At 40.7% G+C, this 23,567-nt stretch overlaps 1 protein-coding gene across 1 annotated transcript; it reads left to right on the top strand.

Moving 5' to 3' along the window:
* Positions 1-265: 265 nt before the first annotated feature.
* Positions 266-22,486, top strand: acss2 (acyl-CoA synthetase short chain family member 2). Its single transcript, XM_076096858.1, has 19 exons — positions 266-1,257; positions 3,415-3,610; positions 9,362-9,453; positions 9,582-9,685; positions 9,785-9,857; positions 11,472-11,547; positions 12,043-12,154; positions 12,795-12,842; positions 15,264-15,401; positions 16,027-16,197; positions 16,761-16,894; positions 17,005-17,137; positions 17,379-17,435; positions 17,742-17,822; positions 17,917-18,025; positions 18,944-19,012; positions 19,248-19,424; positions 19,718-19,792; positions 20,044-22,486. The coding sequence occupies exons 1-19, from the start codon at positions 1,131-1,133 to the stop codon at positions 20,169-20,171; spliced, it is 2,100 nt and encodes a 699-aa protein (XP_075952973.1). The 5' UTR covers positions 266-1,130; the 3' UTR covers positions 20,172-22,486.
* The last annotated feature ends 1,081 nt before the right edge of the window (positions 22,487-23,567 follow it).

The following is a 23,567-nucleotide window of genomic DNA, read 5'->3' as shown; positions in this document are numbered from 1 at the left end:
ACACACTATAATTAAGTAACATTACTGCAAAAGTAGGGAGGAAATCTCCACATTTATAACAACAGAAACAACTATAATAATAACGATATTAGTAATAATAATAATGAAATAAAAAAAATCTAATAATTGAAATATATTTGCTGCACACAACATTATTGAAAATATTAAAACTTCCGCCACTAGAAAACCCCACTTATTAATTATATTTATTTATCTATTTATTGTTTTACATTTAACCTTTCACAATACCCGTACCCACTTGAACGCAACGAGGGGTATCATTTACCGCTGTATTTAATTAGTCGTGTCGGAGCTTTCAAGGAGTACGTGAAGGCGCCGTGAGCTCTGATTGGCTGCTGGTCAGACAAAACGAGCCAAACAGAGTTCAGCGTTCTCCTTGTCAAAAGAAGAAGAAGAAGCAGAAGAAGAAGCAGCAGACTGTCACCGCTGGGACAAAAACAGTTCACCTCCAGCCTCCCGAACAGCGTGAAACACACTTTGCTGACTGAAAGCAAGCTTTCAATTCAATATAATTAAAGAATTTAAAAAAACATTAAGTCTTTACAGCTAAAACAGATGCGCATCGTCTCAGCTCGTCTTTCTCTTATATTGGCGTGAGTTAGCTTAGCCTGTTAGCTTAGCAGTTAGCAAGACACCCACTCGCCCGTGCATGCAGGATAAGACACCCACTCGCCCGTGCGTGCAGGATTTAACACCATCAGGAGCGGACATATCCACCCGGAGCTGCACCGAAACACACCCGGACATTACTTTACAACCGAAGCTGCTCGCGTTGGGTCCAAACGCGGCTTTTTAACGTACATTTTTTTTTACAAAACAGCAACAACAACAATCCTGCAAAACAAGGAAGTGTGAATGAACTTTGCTGCAAAGCTAGCACAAAGCTAGCCCTGCAGCTGCATCGCTTCATTGTGCTGCTTGCTCCTGCAGCTGAAACAGGGTCCTTGCAGCCTCCTCTCCAGTCCTGCAGTGCTGATATCGATTATTTGTTGAAAGCAAGTCGATACAACCATCGCTATCTAACGAAGCCAGTCGGTCAGCTTGTTCTGCTGCAACGTCTTTCAGTTCAGATTCATAACTTTGCAAAGAGTCCAACAAACGTTTCAGAGATGATTCCCGACAAAGTGCCGAAAGAAGACGTCTTCCACGGGTCTGAGGACTTGAAGAAGAAGGCTCACATCCCCAGCTTCGACAAATATAAAGAGCTCTATTTGAAATCCATAGAGCATCCTGATGGTAAGCACACGTTCTCGTATTTTAATCCAGTGGTTGAAAGGAACTATGTACATTTACTCAAGCACAACTATGAGGTACTTGTAGGATATTTAATGAAGTATTTCCATTTTCTGCTGCTTTTTACTACTCCAGTACATTTATTTGATAACTCTAGTTACTTTGTAGATTAATACTACGAAATATAAATCAACTAATACAATGTGATGCATTTTTTTTATTATTTTTTTATTTTTTTATAATAATACAGACACATTTTTACGATTGAGAAAAGTATACATGTGTGACCGAAATACACAAGCACAACCTTGTAAAAATGTTTAAGTGAAATAAGAAAATGTCACTTTTTTGGAGATCCTTTGAACCCACAAACATCCACCTTCAGTTTGCTTGATAGGTGTTCAACATGGGCCTTAAAGTCCCAAGATAAGAGGGGGGAATTATAAAGCTGGACTATATGAAGTAATTGCAATGAGCTCCACCTTTATCGTCTGCAAGTGATCAATAATATTACCCAATAATCTATATTATTCTGAAATGGGCGATTCTGCATAATGAGCACTTTTACTTTTTTAACCTTAAGTTATATTTTGATGCTGAATAAACGCAGGGCAGAGTACCGGTACACTTTTACTTCTTCCACCACTGTCTTAATCAATCAATCTTCAATGAGGAGTACGCCTGCCACATGCAATTTAAAGGCAGCATCTGACTCCATAATAATGCGTTAAAGCTTTAATGCATTTAGTTTATAAAGTGATGGTGCAAATATGTTTCAGAGCTGCAGTAACCACGACAGTAAACACAGAAACCGCCGACAGCTTCCACATAAGTTCTTTCTGCTGTGTGTTTTTGTTTTTTTCCAGAAAAGTTGATTTTGATTTTTCTGCAGAAGATCAGACACGTTAAAGCCGATCTAATGCTTATTTCTGTGCTCAACACCTGACGATGCATGCTGCCCTTTGTTCTTTAGAAAAAGCCTCTTCTCTGTTTACCTGTAGGGACAATTCCAATGGAAAACTAAAATATAAACAATGAAAACGGTGAATAATGACCATCAGAAATTCCCAGCGGCCAAGTTGATGTTTGTTTAAGTTTTTGTCCGACTAACAGTCCAAAACCCACCGATATTCAATCTCCACTTATATAAAAAAGAGATTTTCCCGAATCCGTTCAGGCATTTAAACCCTAGTTAAAATAACAATTAGTCGATTAACGGAAGATTAGCCGTTGACTGTTCCATTGATTACTTGTTTGAGATGTTTGTCGAGCTAAAGTGGTTACACTTACAATAGTAAACTGAATATATTCTGCTTTTGAACTGTTGGTGGATTAAAAACTGCAAATTGAGTAAATCTCCTTGAGCTGAAGGAAATAATGTTTTTTTGGTATTTATTAGACATAAATATGACTTGGTAATTGTAAGGCGGGTTTATTTAGGGCATTCTGGTGACACAGAAGCGACGTGGCCTTTGGGTGTGACGTGTTTCTACTAAACATAGCAGGCAGGAGGATGGGGGGGAGATTCTTCATCTATTGTTATTCAAACAGCTGCTCGTATAATTTCCTTGAACGTTTGTAGGCTGTGTGAAGAACCGGAGATGCAACCAAACAGCTTTTCTTCTGCGTGTGGAATCTGGCTTTAGGGTGCATCCGTCTGACGCTGGACTCAGGAGTTTGATTTATTACACACACCAGAGTTGTATCATAGGGAAGTCATGGTGTTGGATGATTGTGATTTGCAGTAATGTAGGTTAATGAAGCACAGGAAATGCTGGCCTCAATAAAAGTCTCACAAAAGGAACTTTAACGGGAAATTACAGCAAGAGGACAATGTGACCTTTTATAATCACCATCATTAAGTGGTAAACTGGTATTGTGACAGTTTAATAGTGTAGTTTAACTGTCTCGCTGTGACTGCGTGGTTACTGCATGGTGCCCGTTTTACCTGATGCATCTTGTAACTGTGATTTGCAGAATTTCCACTCCTGTTCAATATAAAACATACAGTACTGATGCATGAACATGATTTCATGCACGAGTATTGTCCCTGTCAGACTTCACAAACATATCTGAGATGAGCATCTTCCAAGTGGGATTCAGGAATATATTCATTATTTCTTGTCGGTCTCTTTAATCCGTTTTCTTCGTGTCCTGCAGAGTTCTGGGGCGACATTGCCAAAGATTTTTTTTGGAAGACCAAACACACGGGTCAGTTCCTCGACTACAACTTCGATGTGACCAAAGGTGAAATATTCATCAAGTTTATGGAAGGAGCTTCCACCAACATCTGCTACAACGTCCTCGACCGCAACGTCCACGAGAGGCAGCTCGGCGACAAGGTGGCCTTCTACTGGTTAGTGTGTGTGTGTGTGTGTGTGACAAAATGCCTTCTCCATAGACTAATGCAAATGTTTCAGATTTTCTTTATTTTCAAGCTGCTTTTGTGGATTTCGAGCCATCAAGGACTTACGTTTCTAAACTGTTGTGTTTCTACATAAAAACGTACTTTAGCACATCATTAACTAGTGTTAGCACTTCAATGCTACGCTAGCTACTGAAGGTACACTGAATGCACACACTTTGCAATGCTGCTTTCGACTGATGAATTGGCTTTCAAAAAAGTTGCCAATCAACTAATCGTTGCAATCCTAATATTGTGTGTGAATGAGCCAGTACAAGAGAAACTGTGTCTAAAGGGTGTCGTTGATCTGTGTGTGCGTGTGTGTTCTTTGTGAGAGTGTCGCCTCTCCGAACACAATAAGAGGATTGAATACCAACAGATCGAATGAATGGAGCTTCTTTGTCTATCTCTCTCTCTCACATTCTTCTGTCTCTCTCGTCTGTAATATAAGACTACATATACGCAGCACTGCACTTGTTCCTGTTCGTCCTGAAAGGCCACTCTTCTCTGTCTGCAGCATTACTTCTTTTCATTTGTTCCTCTCAAGCCCTGTCATCCTCTTTTTGCTCTCCTCTCCCTCATTGTGTCACTTGCCTCCGGTCTGTGATGTGTCCTGATGCGAATGGGGAAGCAACAGAGAGGAATACAGTTGGACCACACGGGGCTTCATAAAGCAGCGTTGTCCAGGGAGAGGATGAGGCAAAAAGTAGCAGCGATGCCAGAAAACGTGTCCTTTCTCTGACTTCTATCTGCAGGGAAATCTCTGAAAGTTAGGGCTGCAACAATTATAATAACTATAAAAGAAATGTCTCTATAAGATGGCAGATATGAGTGTGAAATGTTTCTCCGAGCACAAGGTGACGTCTTCAAAATGCTTGAACCATAAGCTAAAACCAGTGAATTTAGACTTTTAATGATTAACTGATTATCGCTGCCGATAGTATTGTAACATGCGCTCGCTAACATACGATCGTCATTTCAACTATCAGCTGCCCCCCTGGTAGACGTAGGGTGCAAAAATAATCATCTGACATGCTGCAGTCTAACTTTTGCTTAGCTAGCTACAGCCATTCTGTCAGCGTTTCCGCTCTTGGTTTCATATTGTGGTGTCAATTGTTTTTCCCTACGGTGGGCCTGATTTTCACAGCATGAAGCGTAGCGGTCTGCCTCTATGCTCGACTCAGTGCGCGAAGCCCCGCCCCCGTCGCGCCAGCGTGTTTATTTAAAGTTTATTAATATTGAAAGTGTTGTTACGTATGGTTCTATGTCCTGCTGTGAATGTTTGTTCTTGGGTGTGTGTGTATGTGTGTGCATGTATTCTGTGTCTTTTGACTTCTAGGTGCAGCTCCCTAACGAGTGATTGAGGGCACCTGGATGAAGATGTGGGTTACCTATATAAGCGCCTCCTTGCTCCGCGCTCGCTCTCTCTCTCATCTGCCTGGCACCAGACCCTGGTCTGCAGTTTGATTTGCGCGTGACAGTTTATTTGTGTCCTGTAAATAAACTCACAGCGGTGGTTGTTGAATCTAACTTGATGTGGTGTCCGTCCTTATGTTGCGACTCCCGAGCCGGTCGTAACAGTGTTGGCGGTCTAAATTGCACCCACCACGTCACTCCACGTTCTTGGCAGTGGCTCGGGGCGAGAGCAGGTCATCCACGAATTGGAAGTGAACTTACACGATTTATTTGCAAGTCCAAGTTTATCAATACACCCTTGAAGTGGGAAGTACGAACGGTTCTTGAGATATGCGAAGGACTCACACGGTCGGACAGACGAATTGATTCCTTGCTTTATAGTTGGGTAATCAACGGAGCCTCTTTGTCTCAAACACAAAGTTGATACTGTTTTGAATGAGGATGTTCAATAGAAACTGAAACCTTCCAAGTGAGAGGATAACATCAACAGTACCATCATAGAGTTAATTACTTGTTCCTTTGAGAGAAATTAAAACGCAGCTTTCTCCGCTCTTGTTTTCTCACTTAATGTTCCTTTTCTTTCCTGAACAAACTCCCCACATTTAGCCGAGGGGAAACAAGCGGCTTCTCATATGTCCCTTTAGTTTGATCGTCTAACAGGCTGCTCTCTCTTTATTTTTAGTGATGTCCTCATACCACAGACGATGTGTTTGTCCTCATTGGTCCCTGACATTTAAACCCTCTGTGTTGAAAACAGGTTTTACTGTTGTGTAATTATAGGTGTGTTCTCTGTGAGTGGTGTGTGTTCTCTGTGAGTACTGTGTGTGTTTATTAATCTTGTGTATGTGCTATTATCGCTCTTAACATTTCCAGATAGGATAGCTGGGCAAAGAAACATGTCTGATGACCTTCATTGAAGTGTTCCCAGCATGCAAAACGTGTTTCACCAGCATGTGTAATAGTCAGGGATAGAATAATGATTGTACCTCAACTCCAGAAACCCAAAATAAAAACACCAACTTATTTATTTATTGTGTAAAGCTGGAAACGCATAATTGGCTTGAAAAACAGCTGAAACAATGAATAGATTCAATCACTATCTATTGCAGCTCAACAAAGGAGCATGAGACGATATTGATTTCTTACATCTGATCGACAAATTCAGGCTGATATCTCAAATTCAGAGCATCTTAAACTAACGTGAATGATAATCAAACATTTTTAAGGCCACAAATGTATTAAAAATGGCAAAAAAGTGACATATCTCCTTTTTTCTTTATAAAATGAATCTGGCTATTTAGACTTCATTTTCTTGTTGACCTTTTTCGATAGTTTCACAATATTCCTAAAGAGGGCTGCTGTCGCCAGGTCTGTAACTAATGTTGCTTTAAAACCTGTTTTCTCTTGAGTGCATGCGTCTGTGTGCGATCGCTGAGAGAAACGACCTTGTTTGTTCTTATCAGCTGATCAGCTAATTGGCCGACGTTGTGTGCGCTTCGTCTGCGGTGATGACGGAGTACAGAAGCCACTTGGTCCTTACAGTTTATTTTCAGATGATTTTCATAGTGTGTCTGCGGTAGAGGATGAGTAATCGTGACAGAAAGGAGGGAGAGATTAAATCCTCTGATCACACCAGGATACGTCTTGCTTTCCCTGCTTCAGTCTTCTCACAGTCAGACGTTGAATATTGGTCTCAATATTAATATATGAGCTGTGAAGTAATGTGGTCATGAAAATTCCTGTTATTTTGAGGCCATGTGTGGACGTACTGCGATTGAATTTCAAACAAGACAAAAATATATAATTTATCGGCATGTTAGCCCCCATCTTAAAGCTGTGATGTTGACTCACCAGTAAAAGTGTTTGATCTTTACTAGTAGTGGGAAAAGAGGTATGCTTGGTCAGAGGGTGGTGTCAAAGAAAAAGTGATTTTGTTCAGCAAATCAAAGGGGGGGGGGTATACATATACACACACACACACACGCACACACACGCACACCCTGTGAATGCAACTCCCATCAGCTGTCGGTGCCAAGCGGGTCAGAGAGACCTTTCAGCTATGCAAGCTCCCCTTCCACCAACACACGCACACACACACACACACACACACACACACACACACACACACACACACACACACACACACACACACACACACACTATACTGGAAAACATACACAGATACAATGTACACTATTGATAAACTCCACTGAGGCCGCAGTGTGTTGGCTGCTGTTCCTGGATAGCTTTATAACTTCAGCTCGAGCTGTAAGAAATCTGCTCTCATTGCTGCTGCAAGAGATATTTTGCAACCTGTATTCAGCCACAACCGGTTGTGGCAATAAAGGAGAGAGACGGTGCAGAAATCCTAAAAGTTATGCGACTCTTGCGTCAAACAAGTCACCATAAAAAAAAAGTCTTATTTTTCCTGTGATTGCTTCATTGTGCTGTAATCTGCACACCCTTTGAATTAGTTTTCTTTACACTTTATGGTCCACAAGTAGAAATGTGCCTTTTAGTTTAATAACAGAGAACATGTAAATGCAACACAGTCAAACTCTACTTAGAACAATATCGGAGACTTTTCAGTATTTAAAGAATGCTGCACATAATTCATGTTCCCATGTGTTCATCTCTAATGCTCGCACGTGTTCTGCTGTTGGTCGAGTTTTGCAGGCGACACATCGACGTTTATCTAATATTGCTTGATACGTGAGCTTTGTCTTTTTCCTCACGGCACGTTTGAAGCTCGACTCATTGCTCTCCATTACTTGCACTCCTTTTCCCCCCTAAGCACTCTTTGTTAAAGCACTCTCACTCTCTTACTCTGTGTCGTCTCTTCCTTGTTGTTGGCCTTTCCCTCGGGTTCACTTTCCCTTTCAGCCGTGTCCTAGTTCCATCGTCAATTTAAATGTTTCAGATTTCTTCGGAAAATGTGTTTCTTAACTAAATGTAAGGTGAAGCGATTGCTGTATGCTTTAGTGCCCTTTAAGAGTTTTAAGCATGTTTAATATTTATATAGTAAACGTAATCAGTTCCGTGCCCAATACTGTATCACTGTAGTCATTTCGCCTAAATTAAATGTTTGATTCGTTTACTTTTAAAGCTGTTAAATCTGTCTGATACTATATATATACTCATGATATCACTAAATTATACATTGATATAATTTCATATATTTAATAGGAGTACAGAGTCGGTGCACAGCTCTTTCCTCCCATCTCTAACTGTCCTGTTTTTCAGTTTGTAGTCTGATGACCGTTGATGCTGAGAGACGAGATTCACGAACACGGCTGTAATTTAATAATCTGGAGAGGCAGAGCTGTCACAACTCATTCATCTCTCTGTCTGTCCACCAAACAATGCTGTTAATCTAAAAGTCTTACTGTGTGTGTGTGTGTGTGTGTGTGTGTGTGTGTGTGTGTGTGTGTGTGTGTGTGTGTGTGTGTGTGTGTGTGTGTGTGTGTGTGTGTGTGTGTGTGTGTGTGTGTGTGTGTGTGTGTGTGTGTGTGTGTGTGTGTGTGTGTGTGGAGATACGTGACCTTAAATGATGCTTTTGCAAGCATGCCGTTCCTTAACACCCGGGATGATACTCTGTTGCGAAAAGGGGGGAAGTTGAGATGTTTCACAACTGGGCTGAAGTGCTTTGAATAAAAGATGGCTGGAGGAGGAGTTTAGATTATGAGCTTTTTTTTTTTTTTTTTTGAAACTGCTCTTTTGTGTAAGTAAGATGTGGTTAAAGTGACACGACGGACCCAGCTGCTTTGCATGTTTACATTCTTCGATGCTACATTGATATTGTATCGTGATATGAGACTAGATATTATCTTAGATTTTAGATATCGTAATATAGCGTAAGTGTTTTGATGGTTTTAAAGGCTGCATTACAGTGAAGTGATGTCATTTTCCTAACTTACCAGCTTTTCTATTACTCGCCTTTAACACTGAACACGTCATTATGTCCACATCAATCGAGATTATTTACCAAAATTGTCATTGTGTAGAAGCAACAATGGTCGACCGTACGATCTCGTCACAACATCAATATCGAGGTATTTGGTCAAAAATATCGTGATCTTTTTTCCCCATCTTGCCCAGCCCGAGAAGTAGTAATATTATTATTGACATTGAAATATATGAACATGCATCATGTCAATACAGAACTAAATCAGGACGTAGATTTGAACACATGGACCCTCGAGTACAGCTGAAGCAATCAGTCGAGAATGGATTGGAATATGTTTGTTTGTTTGCTCATTGCTCTGTATGTTTGAATGTTTGTTTTAGGGAAGGCAATGAGCCCGGGGATGAGCTGACGGTGACCTACAGAGAGCTGCTGCAGAGGGTCTGCCGGTTTGCCAACGTCCTGAAGTCTCAGGGTACGTTAAAATCAACCTGATCTATAATAAGACAGCGAAGACTCGTCTAGTCGTCCAGTAAAATCCTTTTATTTCCTTTATTGATATTTACATCATCGCATGATGAGCTTGTGTCCGTGTGTCTGCAGGAGTGAAGAAGGGCGACAGAGTGTCCATCTACATGCCGATGGTGGTGGAGCTGGTTGTAGCTATGTTGGCGTGTGCGCGCATCGGAGCTGTTCACTCCATCGTGGTGAGTTACAATTATTTGATAATAATGTCAACATGGTAAATTATGGGTGGTTTGAGATACAGATATGGATGTTAATACCGTGTGCGTTGTTGTTTCCAGTTTGCAGGTTTCTCTGCAGAGTCTCTGTGTGAGAGGATCGTTGACTCACAGTGTTCGCTGCTCATCACTGCAGGTGGGTTTCAGGCTAAGAAAACCAATTCACGCCGCATGTTCCCTTTTTAAAAATGTATCTTCATCAAACTGCTACTGGATGATTGGGGTTCAAACCTCACTAACACAGAGCTTATTCCCTTATTATCCAGTGTATTACGACAGTAGATGGCGGCCGACACGCCCCCAATTTGGAGAAAACAGACAAGAGTATCAGCACGGGAGCAAAGCAATGTACTGCTGTGAACGGGAGCAGCAGCAAAACGTAATTTAGACACCCCATAAAAATCGATATCAGTTCAATTGTGCGCTATAAATAGAATATTTTCACCGCGTTACGTTGCTGTCAGACAGCCACTTCCTACAGGGAACTGAAGCTGTTATCTACGCTCTCTTCAAAAACAGAACACAGGAGTCGCTGGTCTACCGCTGCCTCGTTATTGCGTGACTTTTGGATCAGAACTAACCTGGTGTTCACAGCAGTACATTGCAGCTTTGAGAGATGACTGTTGAGACTGACCTGTGACTGAGCAGGGAGAGTTTCAGTGTCTTTCTCTAAGACATCTCAGCAGAGCTTGTTACTCTCGGTGGCTAGTTCGGCTCCTGCGGGACACGGAAGCCTCACTCTGGCTCCTCGGCTTGTGAAGCTAAGTGGCTGAAACAAGTGGCCGAAGGGGCTGCTGGCTGAAACGAGGTGCTGGGCTGTGACCAGTAATCATAGTCGTCTTTGCTGGATTAGAGTCGTGGGATATAAACTTGTTAATCTGCTGAGTTAATGGCCTGTGGTTCATAGAAGTCCTGTAGGCGGTGTAGTCAGAGTTTTATTACCTCGTAAAGAAAGTAATGATAGCATGAATGGTGAAACGGAGCTCAACTATCCAATGAATGGCATTGAGTTTTACTACCGTAGTTGATACATTTTAATTTTTAACTACCCATGATCCTACAGGGGGCAAGGATCAACCTTTGCCTCGCTGCTCCGCCGACACTCCGCTGCTGGAGGCCCAGGCCGTACCGCATTATAAGCAAAATGTACTTAAAGCTGCAGTTGGTAACTTTTACAAAATAACTTGTTGTCATATTTGCTCAAACTGTCATTATATCAGTAGTACAGTGAGACAGATAATCCACAGAAAAGTCTGGTTCCACTGCCTCCTCTTAGTGCGCAACTGGGCCTGAAGGACAACAACCAATCAGAGGCGAAGAGTCTTTAACGCAACTGTCAATCACTGCTCGTAAACTCCGATCAAACTGTCAGACTAGGCGCCGCCGATCAAATATGAATCACGGTTCTGATACTTTATTGCCCATTCGATAGCTGTAACATGAGCGAGTTTGCTCCGGTTGGTTGGCGGTGCTTGGTTTTGCCTCAACGGTTTTCAACATGCTGGCCGGGTCATAAACCTTCATCTTGTGGAATGCTAATGTTAGTCTGCTCGCCATGCAAACTTTAACATGAATAATAACCCTGTCCACATTGTTTCCAGTCCTGCTTGCTGCGGAACAGAACATTTTTGTCTTGCTGAGACTGGACAGACTGCAGAATAAACCTTTGTTTTCTCTCTCGCTCCGTGTCTCTCGTCATCATCCGTCACTCTCTTTGTTCATCTCGTGTTTTTATGTCTCATTGGTTCAGATGGTTTCTATCGAGGAGATAAGCTGATCAACCTGAAGCTCTTAGCTGACGAAGCGCTGCAGAAATGCAGAGACAAGTAAGCTGTCGAGAGAAACACACACACACACACACACACGACCATACACACACACACACACCCTCATTGACATAAATCATTCCCTAGCCTCAAACCCAAACCATCACAACTTCATGTTTTACTCCAACTCTTACTGTAAATTGTTACACAGACAGATTGTTTTGTTATTGTCATTTGTTATTGTTTATTTGTATCAAAAATTATGATTTTAATGGTTTTAAGGAGCTGAGTTTCTGAATTTTAGCTACATTTTTATTATAGGTGGATCTTCCTAATAAATAAAACTCACACCCATGCCAAAATGTATGCAATATGCATTAGCACAGCCAAAATGATCGAAAAATGAAAAAGCCCAAAAATGACTATAGTGCTGCTGAAGTGTTAGGACCCATGGAGGAGTGCCAGAGAGCACGCTGAACATTGAGAGAAACATCTTGGTTATGTGCTCACTTGGTATGAGATGGTAATGATTACCATGTCCGTGTTTCTGTGCAGAGGTTTCTCTATACAGAGGTGTATAATGCTGAAACATCTGTCCAAAGAAGCAGAAGAGACTCCTCTGGGCTCTCAGTCTCCTCCCGCCAAACGGTCCTGCCCTGATCTGCAGGTAAACAACAAACTTAAAAATGTTCCAGACCCGGCCAAAGAGTCCCTGCAACAATAGTTTGACCGTCTATGGTTATACTGAATCATTATATCATGCTGTGTCTTTTTATTTGTGTTATTGTAGTTCATATTCTCTCCAACAACACATCATTGCTTTGCTTCTCCCATGTTTGAGACGTGGGAAAAGCAAAGCAGATAAAATACAGAGGGGTTGGTTTTACTAACGTGTAAATAATACTCCTTTGACACACTATTGGATTTGGGCTTTTCATGGGATTTGTCAACAATAAGACGGACGCAGAGTAAAGCCAGTTTTCTTTCCTTTCCTTAAAGTCATGTTTCATTTCTATTTCTGTTCACCAGTTATGTTAAAGTTAGAGACTGCTATGTACCTCTGACTTCTGTTGTATGTTCTGAAGATGGAAGGACTGTGACCGACTTCTCCTCAACTGTTTCTATGTTTTGTTGTTGTGGAGCTCTTAAAACTTCTCCATTACTCAACTTGAGGTGATGTCGTGGACCCTATTTTTCTTTCAGTTTTGTGTGGTTTAATTTGGGTTTTTAAAGTAACCACTCTCCCTCATTAATTCTCCTTCCTCCTCCTCCTCCTGCTCTTGCTCCTTTCATTCCCTCCCGTCCAGCAGGAGAAACAGACAGGGAGAGTAAAGAAAACACATCCTGTACCGCAGGTATTTTCATTCCCTCCTCCCTCCACTAAACCCCCATAACACCTTTTTTGGTTTTTGCTTTTTAAACGGATATTTCACCCACAAGTAGAATTTTCATATAACTGCTGCAGGGTAAAAACCATAAACAAAGTAAGAAGAACAATTCTTACTACAGTTAACAAGTCCTCTATGACTCTATGATAAATCTATGATTCTATGTATATTTATAAGATCTAAATTAAGAAACCGTTCTTGCTGATTTGTTGTTTTTACCCAGCAACAGCAGTTCGTTGTTCCTGTGATTTCAGACAATTCAGATTACATTTGTGAACATGAAAACAAGTATTTTATATTTTCTAATTTAGAAACAAATTAACTTGTACTTTAAACATGTCCTCTAATGACTTGTCAGCTTTAGAAATTACATTTTAGATTTGTACAATCTGATGATGCAAACTGTAGCAGAATTACAGTTAAGACCAATATTGAGACTTATCTATTACATATTTATAGAAATATGGAAATAAGAATAATAAGTTTAGAGACAATATTGCTCTATAAATGATGGGACATGTTACTTGTGTTTTCTGGACTGTCTAAATGAAGTGGAATAAAGTGAAAATCCTCTCTAAGCTTGGGATTTGTATTAACACTGTTCTTCTCTTGTTGTATCTCTTGTGAACTTTCCCTTCATGTTTCGGTCGTAGACCGTTTCACTTATTTGTACACAGCCCAAAGTCACCTGCTGTCTTTGAAGGGTGGTGCTTTTCTTACTAATGTAACTCCTGTAACACTTGTCTCCTTTACGTACAAATCAGGAAGAATCGGGGGTCCGTAGTTTTAATCAATTCACTTTTTGCCTCAGCCATTTTTAAACCCCTACTGAAGGCCCCATTTTAGTGCCGGCAGTATTTTAAACGTTCACTGTGGTGCGATGATGCCGTCCTTTTCTTTTTTTTTACCGGTAAATCACTCGCTGCTGTGAAAGGCTTAAGGATATCGATAACATATCCGTCTCTGTAGCTGTTAAATGCTCCGCGCTACAAATACGCTAAGCGAGCGGTGAGAGTGAACAAGAACAGGATGAAGTAAAACTATTTAAAGTCTTTTTTTAATGCAAAGATTTGTTAATTAGCAGGAATGTAGCACAACGTGGAAGTCAAAGCAGTGCTCTGTGGATTTCATTACAATTTAATTATGCTTCTAGGAAATACACTGTGAATGTTTTTATTTTTTAAATGTATAAACACAGCACATATATTTTAATGTAGTGGCCTTGGCATGAACAGGATAATCCACTTTAGATGATATAACGCGCTCCACTGAGTTATCAAGGTTCAGTGTTGTATCTGGGTGATGTGGTGTTATTGTTTTACAAAATACTCTTTTTAATAATTCATTATTCTAAACAAATTGCATTGAAAACCATCCGTTTCATTAATTTATGCACTTTTTTCAATATATTCGTCGCATTATGATCAGTTTCAGAATAAAATGTTGTTTTTAACATCATATTATACGATATAGATAACATCATATCTATATCGTGCGTTAGTTTCAGATAACTGCCCAGCTTATCTTTTGAGTATTACGCTTTAATTAATCCACTATATTCACACTTTATTTTTTTTTGTGGAATCATTTTTTATGTCTAAATACACACTTTCATTTAAAAAACGTTTACCGTCTTCCTTGTATTTTGTCCAGATGCGGATACAAACAGAGCCCTGGTTCCTTCTCAGTAACTTAGTTGAATATAAATATATAAATACTTTGTCTCAGGGATCAGAGGTAGTCGTGTGTTTTCTCCATTTCTTTATCTCTTTGTGCACAAACTGTTTCGCCCATAAAGATTTAAAGATAAAACCAGAACTTTGTTTTCTCTGGTTAATACTCAAAAACGAATTATTACAAATCTGAACATGTAGAGAAAACATGTTGGTTGTACTTGAAAACACAAAGCCTGCCAACATGATATTATCTTTAAAATGATGTGTGCTGTGTGTTAATTCCTCTTTAACATAGAAAACAGCATTATGAGGCATGTGTTTCTGTGTGAGTGACGAGTGGACGTCAGATCTGGCTCGATTATCTGCTTGAAAGGAGCTCGCCTGATTCTAAAACCTTTCAAGTATTTGGAAAGATTTGAGTCTTTATATCAGAAGGTAAGTGACCCAGTAACAAGAATAAGTTACAAGACAGCGTCCATGTTTGTAACTTTTCTAATGACTCTTTGTTGCTTTATTCACTGTAACTCAGATCTACAGCTTTCCATGTTTTGCACTCTTCTCCCAACTAGTTTGTCAAACTAACGTTCTTTCACTTTTGTTCAGTGTTTTAGATTGTAGGTTGTTTTTAATGTTTAACTGATTTCATTGATAACCGGTGTTGACTTGTCCTGTTTATATCTGTGTGTGTGTGTGTGTGTGTGTGTGTTACCAGGTCCCGTGGAACCCCGAGGTGGACTTGTGCTGGCACACTCTGGTCCGTGGAGCTTCAGACGAGTGTGAACCAGAGTGGTGCGATTCTGAAGATCCTCTCTTCATCCTCTACACTAGCGGCTCAACCGGTAAACCAAAGGTGAGGGTGAGGGAACTAGGGTCGGGGCGGTGTGTAGAAGAGACGGTATTATTTTATATTGCCTGTCTGTAACCGTAACCTCTGTGCAGACAGAAACTATTTTACATAATTAACAAACCTCTGTGAGTGAAACCTTTTGGTGTAGTGTGAAGAGAGCCCGGACCAGACCTGTAAGAGGTCACACTTAATTAACCTTAATTAACTTGACTCAGCAGCTGGTCCCAAGACATAATGAGACTTTTAGACTAACTCCCATGTCTCGACCCGTCACCCCAAATAGTACTACTGTGTAGAAAACAAACACAACGTGCGCCGTACGTGAATACAGATACAATGTGTTCAGATGTCAGTCATTCAGTTTTAAAGAGAACAGTCAGACTCTCATTTATAATAATAATAATGGTGTCTATCTGATTTAGTTTGATCTTATTATGGTCCAAGTAGTTTTAACATGCCTTAAAGGTGAATTATCCGTGTCAGTAAGGGCTAAAACATGCAGGTAATGATCCTTATGAGTACAGAAATGTCATGTTGAAAAGATGGTCTTTGTCTAATTGCCTCTTTAAATCTCACATTTTTTTTAAATCCTCAAACTTGCTTCAAGCTTTACTTCTCTTGTCTGCAGGGAGTTCTCCACACAGTCAGCGGCTACATGCTCTACACTGCCATCACCTTCAAACTGGTGTTTGACTACCAGCCCGATGACGTGTACTGGTGCACGGCAGACATCGGTTGGATCACCGGACACTCCTACATCACCTACGGCCCGCTGGCTAACGGGGCCACCACCGTCCTGGTGAGTGCCGACAGACGGGCGGTGGGATTACTCAACTTCCTGTTTTTACAAACTTCAGCCAACTTGGCTGACGGTCGCTCTATTGTGACTGACAGCAGGTGATGTCTTGATTTGATCTGCCGCCAAAGAAAGTTCACCAATACAGTCATTTAAATACATCTGTCCTATGATCTGTATTTTGTAGTAATATGTATTGAACATTTAATAATTATAAAGAGCTGGAAAACACGATTTTTGTTCTATTTGTTATTTAATTCAAGGTAACTGTGGATAGCTACACATTTGCATAAATACCATACAGTCATATGTTTTTTTTAATTTTTGTATTTCTTTTACTGTGAACTGTGGTGATCAGTGTCATCGTGGAGAAGAGAACACACTTATTTAATTTATTGATTAGTCAGCTGACAGAATATAGAAATTGCAATGTCAACTGTTTTGATTATCGATGAATCTTTTATCATATTATGAAAATTATAAACCTGCTCTGAAAAATCAAAATCTCTGTTTTACTGTTTTTGTTGATTTAGGTTTTTGTATATAAGGTCCTGTTTGTGTTTCAGTTTGAGGGCCTGCCTACGTACCCAGATGTAAGCCGTATGTGGGAGATTGTGGACAAATATCATGTGACCAAGTTCTACACAGCTCCGACCGCCATCAGACTGCTGATGAAGTACGGCAGAGAGCCGGTGCAGAAGTGAGTCGTGACCACCACGGGCTGACTTGCTAGTGATGCTCCCCATTACTGTTTTATGCAAGGGCGGCATTTTTTATCGGTTTCTGTAGTAAATCGCGTTCTCTCTGCAGGTATAAGCGAGAGTCTCTGAAGATTTTGGGGACGGTGGGAGAGCCCATCAACCCTGAGGCCTGGCATTGGTACTACACGGTGGTGGGAGAGAAGAGATGTCCTATTGTTGACACCTTCTGGCAGACGGAAACTGTAAGTTATTACTTTTTGGCGTAAGATTTATATATAATCAATGACTGTTTTGGACGGAACTGAACTGAACTGCTGCTGAAACGTGATCCTAAATAAGAGAAAACACTTTTAACCTTTTTTTTAACAGTGATTGCAGACTTCTTCAGCTTCCAGCAGGCGGCAGCACATCCAACAGTTTACTCACACCATGTGGGATAAAAACAAACAAACATTTCTCACTGGATGTTTTCTGGCCTTTCAGGGTGGACATGTGTTGACTCCTCTGCCTGCTGCAACACCCATGAAACCTGGATCTGCTGTGAGTGATGTACAAAATAAACACAATATATATACACAACTCAACAATACTCTACTTCACTTCAACATTGAGACGCAAGGCAAATGTGTTAACACAGCACAATACATACATGAGGCGGGTTTCAAAGCGCTTTACAGATAATTTAACTTTAAAGGGGATTAGAATCGGAAAACGTTTCCTAACAGAAAGTAGTAAAACAAAAAGCAACAGTCTAAGGACAGCAGGTGGTGTATGCTGCACAGACGGTAAAGCCCCAATCTCTTGAGCGCTATAAATACAATTGACTTCACTTTTTCTGTTCTCCAGACGTTCCCGTTCTTCGGAGTGGTGCCGGCCATCTTGAATGAGTCGGGAGAGGAGCTGGAGGGGCCGAGTAACGGATACCTGGTTCGGACGATTGTCACCGCGTTTTGAAATGATCTTTCACTCTTTGACTCATCATGCGTGTTCATCCGTTTCTGCTTCTTCTGCCTTCAAACAGGTATTCAAACAGCCGTGGCCCGGAGTGATGAGGACGGTGTACGGAAACCAGCAGAGGTTTGAAACCACCTACTTCAAGAAGTTCCCCGGATACTACGTCACAGGGGACGGTGAGAGACCAGGGGCCTCATGACAGAACAAGATCCTGCTTGTCCTATCTGTACTTAGGTTTTAGACGTTATATTCCTATTACTGAAGCCGCTTCTAAAGTCACGGCTGTGTCCTGTCCTTTCTTAGACCTCCTATCTTATCTTAACTTTATAAAAATAGATTCTTCAATCAGCACTCGTCCTGTCCTGCTGTATCTTTGATTAGAATGTACCGGTAAGCTTTTGTGATCTGCGCGACCACTGGCAGAGCCCTAAGTCTGCTTGTCGGCGTCTCAAGAGCTGGACTTAGCAGGTTGATCAAATTCAAAATGAATCTCTTCTTCGTCTTTGCAGTCGATATTCCCGGTTAATACACTTTACATTTCCCGGTTTGAGCAGCCTTACCATCATTATACTGTGGCGATCATGTTGTTTCCCTTCTTCACGAGCCATACAGATCTAACAGTGCTGCTGCCATTATTGCCATTGTTTTGAATTATGGACGGTCTATGCCATCCTAACTTTAGGATTTTCCACGTTGGGAATCTTAAGTTAAATTCCTATCAAGTTTATTTATAGAGCTCAAGAGATTGGGGCTTTACCGTCTGTGCAGCATACAACACCTGCTGTCCTTAAACTGTTTTTTTTATTTTTACTAATTGCTGTATTTTGTTGTGTTAATTATTTTAAATCTTTGTCTGTTTCCTACACCTTTAGTACTGCTGCCACGTTTTAATTTATATTAAATCTATATTATCTCATACTATCAAGTATTATAGTTTACTTTATTACCTTTATCTGTTTCTTCCATTAAATATTTCTATGTTTTTATCCTTTATTTTCTAACTACAGTAACAAACCCAGTGTGTTGCTGCTAGATTGTGTCTGAAGCTTTGAGTTTACGACACCTGTTTAAAACTTTACATTTTTAATGTACAGGTTGCCGTAGAGACAAGGATGGCTACTACTGGATAACGGGGAGGATCGACGACATGCTGAATGTCTCTGGTAAGACTCCGCCCTGAGCTCATTTCATTTACCTGAATGAGGTGTTTGTGTCTGTTAGTAAACTGTCTTTATATTGCTGGCTTCTTTACTTTTTTTTGATTATTAATCCAAAAACAAAATAAGCATTAAAGGAGATTTATACTTTATCAAACAGAGCGCGTTTCTCGCTAGTTTAGGCAACTTACATTCTGAGATCAGTTAACCAAAAACTCCCTTTTGTCTTTTTTGCCTACAGGTCACTTGTTGAGTACAGCGGAGGTGGAGTCGGCTCTGTTGCAGCACGAGGCCGTTGCAGAGGCTGCTGTTGTGGGCCGACCTCATCCCGTCAAAGGGGAGAGCCTCTACTGCTTCGTAACTCTCACAGATGGAGTGACGTACAACCGAACGATCGAGGCCGAGCTCAAAAAACAAGGTTGGTAAACACGGCCCACGACGTATTTTTTAGTGACATATTCTTGCGCCTGGAAGAGCTTCATGGGACACCAGAAGTCTCCACTGAAACTCCCAAAACCTTTTTGGTGTAAAGAAAAAGGAGGAAATGTATACAATCAACCCACAGATATGAATGAAGAAAAGTGCTTCATTTACTGCCAAAGATTATGTCGTTACATTCTGCATAACATCTGTAGAAACCTGGTTTTCAGTGACACTTTATGGAAGTCAGATTCTGATGTGATTTTTATTTTTTATCTTCGGGGTTCGCAGTGCGGGAGAAGATCGGTGCCATCGCAACACCAGACTACATCCAGAATGCTCCAGGACTCCCCAAGACCAGATCTGGTAAAGTTACAGAAAATAAATAAAGAAGTCCCTTTTAAAGTAAACCTCCCGACACTGAAACACTGTTTATTGTAATGACATATTTTATACTCTTTATTGATCCAGTCTGTAGTGGGCATTCCAACAGTTGCTATTACTATTTTTTCAGAGAAAATAAAGTAAACTACTCTAAAAGCTACTTAAAAGTGTACACACTTTATTTCTTTTTTAAATTTAAAAATATCTCTTCATCACCTCTCCGCTACTCGCAGGTAAGATCATGCGACGGGTGCTCCGCAAAATCGCCTGTGACGAACGAGACCTGGGCGACATCTCCACGCTGGCCGACTCCTCCGTGGTCGAGCAGCTCTTCCAGAACAGATGCCGCACGGGCATCTGACGGCCTCCAGGATCCTCGCAGGGAGGCTTCCGCTGCAGCCGCACAACCAGCGGCCACAAACGAAATCATGGGAGGAGAGGAGGAGGAGGAGAAATCCCATGAACTTGGTCTTGTCCAACAAACAACCTTTAGCTCCTGATGAGTATGGCGGTTGTGCAGCAGAGCCTGTATTTAAAATGGCCCCACTGTCTTTTAATGTAAGAAAAATCAGCAGCAGGGAGAGACACACAACATCTGTCTGGTTACTGGTAGGTGCTTCCCACTTCTGTAGAAGCAGCAATCATTTTAGCAGCAGCAAACAGAGTTAGGCATTGGTATGACAGCGAGAAGCCAGAGGTTGTTTTCTGTGAAAGACCGTCCTGAAGTCCAACTCTGTTGAAGAGGAAGAACAGGGTAACACTTCCTTTGGTTGTATCCTAGTGTTTCAGCCAATAATACACAGCAATACCTGCTACTTACCAGCTCAGTAAACGTGTAGATCCAGTGTTTGTACTGATGCACTACAGTGAGTTGTGTCATTGCGATAGTTCAGTAGACATTAGTGTCTCCACACTGGAATGAGGCTAATGTGAAGTGCTACCTGTAACTTCCCAGAATAATTCAACAAGCTGTCTTCTCCCCTAACTCGCTGCCACAGTACTGTTATGTACACTGATGATTACGCTCAATATTTCTACTACTTTTCATTTCTACTATCATTTTCTAAAATACATGTTGATTTGTCTTTTTTTTCCTCTTTTAATCCAGCTGATTCTAAATGTAGGATTTCTTTATGTCTGCTTCTATGTTCTTGCTCTTCTTTGTGTTTAAGTTACAAGTTGCTCTGAAAGTTGCTGTGAAAGTTGCTCTTTAAGTCTGGTGGGCACTGGGTAAAGTGTGCTCAGCGTCACGTAGCTCAGGACATGTCGCACGATCGATTCCGCTCACAAAAGCCCCGAAGCAGCTGCAGCTCTGATGTTAAAAATAGAGGAGAAAAGTTTTTAATTCTACATCTTCTCATATTTAAATTGAGAGTTCACCCAAAATCCTCTTACCAATCTAGATTGTTTTGGTGTGAGTTGCCTAGTTTTGGAGATATTGGCTGTGGAGATGTCTGCCTTCACTTGAATATAATAGAACTAGATGGCAATCGGCTTGTTGAACTGTGTCACTGCACAGGAGGAAACGGGCATCTACTGATGGACAAGAGGCTCGTGCTTGTGACAGCGATGTGGTGCTGGCTGAGCTAGCGGTATCGGTTAGCTGCAAACATAAGCACAGGCCCCGTGTGTCTGGACTCCATGTTTCATTGTTGAATCAGACTCTCCTTTGTTTATAATAATAAGGTACCAAAGGGAATCAAACTGCTGTCATTATGCAAGTATGAGTTTAATTTTGTAAAATAATCGCCAAGAGTCATAATCATGATGCGGTACTATAATTAAAAATAAAAACACACATTGAAGTTTGTTAAATCAGAGCTAAGGCTTAGTTAAGATTAAGACATCTCTGGTGTTCTCCAGAACACCAGAGTATTTAGGCTAAGAAGCTAAGAAAGGTTTATTTTGAAGGATAAGGCTGGTGGTATTCTATGTTTTTATTGTCTGTCAACATATTCCATGAAAAGACCAAAACCAACAATGTGTTCATCCTTGTCTCAATATGTTCCCACTTCCTGTCTGTGGCTCTCAGCTTCAAGCCCTCATTGTTGTTTTGGATCTTTTTATGGGATTCATTGGCAATTGGAAAAATATATATAATACCGCTCGACTTCCTCCATCGTTTTACTTTTTTTTAAGATATTGAGGGAGGAAAAAGTTCATGATTTTCTAAACAAAAGTCCACATCTTTAACTTCATTCTTCCTGTGCTAAGAGACTGAAGTCGAGATTAAAGAAACATTCACGACATACAAATGTCAAAATGGACTTAATATCTGAACGCTGAGCTCATTTGGGGCTTTAAAGGGTTCACCTCATAGTTTTCCTCTGTAAAAGACAGCTGTGATTTGTGAGAATAATTTAATTTGAGCGCAATGAACCAGAAGCAGGACCTCCTACTGATCTCATCAGCTTTCTGAATTTGTTGCCGTTTGTGTTTTCAATGTGCCAACATGAGTAAGAGTGCGGCCGGGTGTATAAAGCTAAGAATTGTATCTAATGCCGCTGCTTGTTTGATTTAGAAGATTTTTATTTTTGCTTGTACGATAACTCTGGTGAAGTAAAGAGACTTTGGCTGTTTCATTTTGTTTTCTCTCTGTTCATCCTCAGTTTGTTTTAATTTCTCTGTATCAAAGTGTATACAATGACAGTAAATGGACATGACTACTGCCGCTCATCCTCTGTCACTGGCTGATCCTTATTATTTGATGTATTTCTGCAGAAATGTTTATCCCTGAAGGTTAATGAGGATTCACTCCAATCATCTCCAAACTTCATGGAGTTCTGTCGCTGTAAACGTTTTTGTTTTGTTATATAATTTAAAGATTGTTGTGCTTGTGTGTCTTTAGTTGACAGAGTGTTAAAGGAAACGTAATCTAATAACCTTTATTTATCCACAGTTTCTTTTTAGTTTAGCATTGTATTATGTCGTGAGAAGAGGGATGAGTTTCTAGATTTGACATCGTCACAACTGTTCGTGGAGTACTCGATATTAAATGAGATTTGAGGCGATACTGGTGAGAACATTTGGTTCATTGGAAAATAGAAACTATACAATAATGAACTGTTTTCCAGCAGAGCACCATGGCTTCAGACTTGGTGGTACTGACTCTCATCATGACTTCTTCCCCTCTCTTTACAGAGCAGTTATTTCCTTATGACTAATTTATAGAGAGCTGTTAATAATTTCTATTATCCAAAACCTTTGCCCTTGTTGACGTAGTCATAAACTGACAGTAGCAATTACAGCATGATGTAGATGACTCCAGTTCAGCACTAATTATCTAACTTTTGCTCTATTTAGCAGGACTGTAACGGCTGTTTTTCAAACCGCCACAACGTGCCATACATGTTACAAGAGAAAAAAATGCTGACATGTCTCGGCAGGTTGGGTAAAATGTGAAAGCAGGGAAAAGGCACTAATACTACTGTATGCTATATTATATTCATAACACCAATTGTAGAACTTTGGAATTTTCTCAACAGAAGCCTTAATAGCTCAGTCGGGCCTGCTTTTACAAAGCACAGGGTGGGTTAATTGATACATAGTTAATAGGTTGTCTCTGTGGTTTTGTTCGTTTGTTGTTTTGTTGGTGTTTCAAAAAGCCTCCTCTGTGAAAGACATTTTGGCACAGTCAGAAAAGCTCAGGTGTAAATAATGATTGATTTCAGTCTCGGGGTCCTGGTGTTGTGCATGCTGGCTGTCACACTGTCATGGCGTACCGGGACACTTGGAAATCAGAGCCATTGTTATTAGT

This window comes from Anarhichas minor, unplaced genomic scaffold (genome assembly GCF_050575085.1).
Source record: "Anarhichas minor isolate MPS153535 unplaced genomic scaffold, ASM5057508v1 ptg000003l, whole genome shotgun sequence".
Classification (NCBI taxonomy): domain Eukaryota; kingdom Metazoa; phylum Chordata; class Actinopteri; order Perciformes; family Anarhichadidae; genus Anarhichas; species Anarhichas minor.
Note: the sequence above shows the minus strand (reverse complement) of the source record. Positions and strands in the feature narration are given on the sequence as shown.